This window comes from Carassius auratus, chromosome 38 (assembly GCF_003368295.1).
Source record: "Carassius auratus strain Wakin chromosome 38, ASM336829v1, whole genome shotgun sequence".
Lineage (NCBI taxonomy): Eukaryota > Metazoa > Chordata > Actinopteri > Cypriniformes > Cyprinidae > Carassius > Carassius auratus.
The window spans coordinates 12774145-12779787 of record NC_039280.1 but is presented as its reverse complement, the minus strand read 5'-3'; the positions used below and the strand labels follow the sequence as shown (position 1 = coordinate 12779787).

General features: G+C 36.8%; 1 protein-coding gene across 1 annotated transcript; it reads left to right on the top strand.

Moving 5' to 3' along the window:
* Nucleotides 1-520: 520 nt before the first annotated feature.
* On the top strand, nucleotides 521-3251 carry LOC113057123 (homeobox protein SIX2). The gene is made up of 2 exons (XM_026224226.1): nucleotides 521-1365; nucleotides 2706-3251. Exons 1-2 carry the CDS (start codon nucleotides 806-808, stop codon nucleotides 3010-3012), a joined length of 867 nt encoding a protein of 288 aa, XP_026080011.1. The 5' UTR covers nucleotides 521-805; the 3' UTR covers nucleotides 3013-3251.
* Nucleotides 3252-5643: the final 2392 nt, after the last annotated feature.

Sequence of the window (5643 nt, the reverse complement as noted above, 5' to 3'; positions counted from 1 at the left end):
CAAACTCTTAAATAGTTTTGATGTAATCATCAAATTACAGAGTGGTAGTTTGCAGGGTTGATTGTCTGCTTATGGTCACTGCGCATTTTCATGAGAACGGGCTCGGTCAGTCACTCCTTAGTTTGGAGAGCGTCTGGTGCGCAGTCTTGCTCTGGCGCTCTCATCTCAACTGCTGCTACCTCACTACCTCAAAGATCAACTCTCTTTGGTTGCTAGAAGTGTCTGTCAAAGCCCGGGCAAAAATGTGATGTACAGGGAAAGTCGAGGCTATATTTCGACGTCGGTGGGCGGGCTCTAAATGAAGGGAATAATCAGTCAGCCTGCCCAAGGAGCCACCTCAAAGCATATCAGGTTACCTTGAATGACAGCGTAACCATGGCAAATAATTTCACTAAAACTATTGTCTTATCCTCATCATCCCCGGGTCAGATAACCAACCAATCACAGTTCACATAATCGCTTTTCTTGCCAGCTTAGAATAATATTATTAAAACAAGAGAGCGAGGTCCTTCTTCGGGAGTGCGTTATGCTGAAACGACATAGAAGAGGTGGCGAGAGACTCGCGCAGGAGGAACAACTTTCTCTCGTGTGCTTTAGATGGATATACGGTGTATTATGCTTGCTTGAACGGATCTAAAGTTGTGTGGCTCTCTACGCCGGGAGTGGGATTTGATTTCGTCTACTCAAAAAGTCGTTCTTAATTTTTGTCTACCAAAGGGTTTACTTCAAATCTGTTGAAGAACTGTTACTGTCATCGTTAAAACAGACATAAGTACGAAAAGTGAACGCTTTTTTCGTGACAACCATGTCTATGCTTCCCACATTCGGCTTTACGCAAGAGCAAGTGGCGTGCGTCTGCGAGGTCCTTCAGCAGGGTGGAAACATTGAACGTCTCGGGCGCTTCTTGTGGTCTCTGCCGGCTTGCGAACATCTCCACAAGAACGAGAGTGTGCTCAAAGCAAAAGCAGTGGTCGCTTTTCATAGGGGAAATTTCAGAGAGCTTTATAAGATTCTGGAGAGCCACCAGTTCTCTCCGCACAACCATCCGAAGCTGCAGCAGCTGTGGCTCAAAGCGCATTATGTCGAGGCTGAGAAGCTCCGGGGCCGCCCTCTTGGGGCTGTTGGGAAGTACCGCGTCCGAAGAAAGTTTCCGCTACCCCGCTCCATTTGGGACGGCGAGGAGACAAGTTACTGCTTTAAAGAAAAGAGCAGGAGCGTGCTGCGGGAATGGTACACCCATAACCCGTACCCTTCCCCGCGGGAGAAGAGGGAACTAGCAGAGGCAACGGGGCTAACGACAACACAAGTCAGTAACTGGTTTAAAAACAGACGTCAACGCGACCGAGCAGCGGAGGCCAAGGAAAGGTAAGAGTCTAGTAACTACAGCTTGAAAATAGTCTCGGTCAGGCAACTTAATTAACTAGAACACTTTCTTTATATGGAATGCATTAATTCACGTCGCGTAATGTGCATTTAGTCAGCGGTCAGTAGCCTATAACCATCTTAAAATAAACTTACATAAAAAAATTACATATAAAAAAAATCCCACAGATGGATGAGCAGACAGTCACTACAAATGTCATAATTTCTCCAAATCTGTTAATGTCGTTTTAAATGTATATTTAGGCTATTATTTTTTAACAATATGTCTATACTTTTCTTAAACGGAGTAGTTTTATATACTTTTCTAAAAATTGCCATAGTGCGTGCTGTGTGTAGCCTATAGTGGTGTAATATAGGCCTAAATGAAGGTGAAATAGCCCACTGATAATACATAGGAAAGTTTTTCGAATTTTGAGAGTTAACTTCTCTGTATTTATATTCTTGTTTAGAATGTGTAAAGTTGCATGCTCCTTAAACGGGTGTCTTGTTTCACCCGCAGGCGAGGTAGTCAAGTTGAAACCACAGTGTAAACCATTAAACTCGCTCGTACGTTTCCCGATACTTCATACTTAATTAATACTTCATGAAAGAACCTTTACTTGACATGTTGTGATTGAGAATTTAGATAAATCAGTAGGTGACACTGTTCTTAAACCAGATTTTATTCATGTTTTTATTCAACCATAAATTCATGTTTATCTGCATTTGCTCCCTGATATGTTTGAACGTTCTTTAATATAAAATTATTATTATCGACACGAATTAAGAAGTGCTATGGGACGAATGATTAGGCTACACACACAGTTGACATGCCTTATATTTGTGTGTTGCGTAGTCTGATACTATATAATTGTTATAATTGAGCAAGGGTAAAGAGATTATTTATTTATTTATTTATAGTATTTTCTAACAAAATATTTCCAATATAAACATTTAATACCTACAGAACCATTGTCTTCAACTGAATTATATCCTAATAATATTCGGCCTAATGTTGTAAATAATGAAACAAAATAATATTAATTGAACAATGTTAATGTTGTTTATTATAACCTACCTATAAAATATACGAAAAATATTAGAATAATAAAATTATTATTATTATTAGCAGTATTATTATTATTATTACGTATATTATAATTATTAGCAGAAGGTGTGTTATATATGTATAGGCTATACGTATTTATTTGTTTATTTAGTTTATTGCTTGTTCCTGTAATGTCAGATATGGTTTTACAGCAGATGAGTGAATTATCAGTTTTGAATATTGAACTTGTTGGATAAGTTGCTCTAACCCTAACTCTATTTTCTCATTTTCACAGGGAGAACAATGAGAACTCGAACACAAACAGTCACAACCCGTTAACGTCTTCCATGAATGGAAATAAGACTATTTTAGGAAGCTCGGACGACGACAAAACGCCGTCTGGTACCCCAGATCACACCTCGTCAAGCCCGGCCTTGCTCCTCACGTCAAACCCCGGGCTTCCGTCCCTCCACGGCCTCGCACCTCCACCCGGTCCCAGCGCCATCCCAGTGCCTAGTGCAGATTCCGTGCATCACCACCACTCATTACACGACACTATACTGAACCCTATGTCATCAAACTTGGTCGACCTCGGCTCTTAAACATGTGGACCCTTTCCAAAGGACGCTTGTACATGAACGTTTAGAGTAAACCTCTCCAGACACGTATAAAACACAAGTAAATGAGACATGGAACGGACAAAGAGAGTTGTGGATGTTTGTCGGCTGATCTACTCGCAAAGCTGATATGGAGGGCCTTGATAGAGGTATTTTTCTAGAATGTAATGCCATGATCTATTGTTAATAAACATGCTAATAAACGTCTTAATTGTGGATATCAACATTATTTGATATCGTTATTATTTTAGATTGCAATTGACCCAGGACTTTTCAGTCGCATATTCCGTTTGTTTACATTTATTCTCTTAAAAAGACCATACGTCGTTTGACTTTAATGGGATTTCGTTTAATGAAATGTTTTAATGCCAACACACCATTTTTGAAGGACTATGGGGCATCTCTTCATTTTCATTTGTATTTTACTTTTGGAAAGCGACTGCATGTAACCTTTGGGATCAATAAACTCCAAACACATCATAGTTTCATATACCCTTAACAATAAAATAAGATGCATTTACTGAGCAAAAGAGATGTTTGAATGGTTTTGTTGTGCATGCTGTGCAATGGTCTGAGCAGGTGTTCTAATTTGATCGTAGGAGACCCTGTTTACCAAAATCACATGCATCTGGTCACGTGGTGGCTCCGAAAAATAGTCTGAACATGATCTCGATTGGTTCAAAAAATCAACTTTTGGATTTTATAAGATTTTGGATTTATAAATGTGGTCCATGTTAACGTTTATGGCTATTTGACCACTGCACTGACATAGGCTATAGCCCTTAAAAAAATGAAATATATGTATGTTTCTTGAAAAACCCAATTTTCGACCACAAACACAAGCGTCATCAAGTTCTAGCTATTCTATACTGATATTCAGTGTGCTCCACAGGTCTGTCCGTAATATGAACAGATATTTCAGTGCCGCACAATATCGAGCACAACATTAGGTCTACAGCTACCAGAATAATATCATTCATTGAAATAATTTTATTCCTAGGATACGGATTCATTTTGAGATTAATCGATAAATAATTAGGCTATACGATTATTATTATTATTATTAATATAAATTTTTAATTAATATTAATATAAACTAACTCGCCAATTATACAAAAAATAATAGAACTTATTTATTTATTTACTTTTAGTAGCCTATTATTAGCTTGGCTATAAATCAGTTTGTGATTAGGTCGTTTTCTGCAGTTTGTAAGACATCATGATATAGGCTATTTTTTTACAGTATAGAATGGACGTATCATGCTTCAATATATTTAGCAAAAAAAAAAAAAAAAAATGAAATCAGTAAACAGAATTGATTTGATTAAAATACCGTGACTCGAACTGTTCATCATTCAGTATGTTCATGATAGATTGCGTACACAAGTTCTTCGGAGGTCTGTACGCAATAGGTACTATTATTATTTAGAGTCAAATCTGTACACACATACCCAAAAAGCACATGGTGTTACTTTTCTTTTGTTGGTGCACATTCCTTTTTTTTTCTTTTTTTTTACAGGGTTAGTATTTTCATAAATGCACACGTTTATTTTATCTGGTATCTTAATTTACTTTGTGTGAAGCCTACTTTAGTGTTAACAGGATCACATTCGTTTTCAACAGCCTCTTTTAAACAAGGTGGTAGCAATTATTCAGAAAAGGCTTATTAACCTAGGCCTAAGACACCAAATTGGTTGCACTAGTATTTAAAAAACATGGTCTGTATTTCCAGAGAATTAAGTAAAATAGACTAATGTTGTTTGTGTCCTTTTTAAAACTCAACAAATGTCTGTATAACGCTGTATGTTACTGAGTCTATGTATGCTGTAAGAGAGGCGGATAGGTCATAAAAACTTCGGGCAAAAGATGTAAAGAAAAGCTCTCTCAGTAGAGAGGCTAATACGCTATAAATGCAATCTTATACGCTGAGTCAATGCTGGAAAGCTTGTTTATGAGGAGATGACGTTTAACAGTCTTGCAATTTTGCGTTTGTTGCATTCCATCCCCAGTGTCCTTCACTACATCTCTCATTGCTGCTCTCTCTCATTTTTAAATTAAAATTATTGCTGCATCTTTTACTCTGCATTTTTAAAACTGGGACTGCTCCCAAAAGTTGTTTTATTTTTTATTTTGCACTATGACTTTCCTCAGAGCTCAATTTTTGAAGGTGCTTGCTCCATCCAAAAAAAAAAAAAAAAAACTAATATATGCATGAAACAAATGAAACATTTTTATTCAAAACTGTTGTAATTATAAATCATGCGTATTGACTATATTCTTTAGAGGTTAAAATACTAAAAACGACTTTCCTTTCTTCGTTGTTTTTACCGTCTGTTTGTTATAGTCACCTTTAAACGTTTTTTTTTTTCATTTACAGTATTTTTTTAAAATTATCATTTAATAGTTAACAAGTCATTGTTTTGACTCTTTGGACTGAAGACTGAAGCTAAACATTTTCACTATAAACATATAGCCTAGTTTGTTTATATTACATTCCTGTTTGTATAGCTCGGACAAAATTTTTATATTTTATATCAGGCTAGTAACCTGATCAATATTAAGTGCTGCTAACCTGAATACAAGAACTGGATAGTTATTGATTCATTGCTCTCTTTG

Excerpts from the sequence above, each read along its gene's own strand:
- LOC113057123 (XM_026224226.1), top strand. The coding sequence starts at position 806 with ATGTCTATGCTTCCCACATTCGGCTTTACGCAAGAGCAAGTGGCGTGC. Across the intron at positions 1,366-2,705 it reads GCAGCGGAGGCCAAGGAAAG|GGAGAACAATGAGAACTCGA; the intron begins GTAAGAGTCTAG and ends TCATTTTCACAG.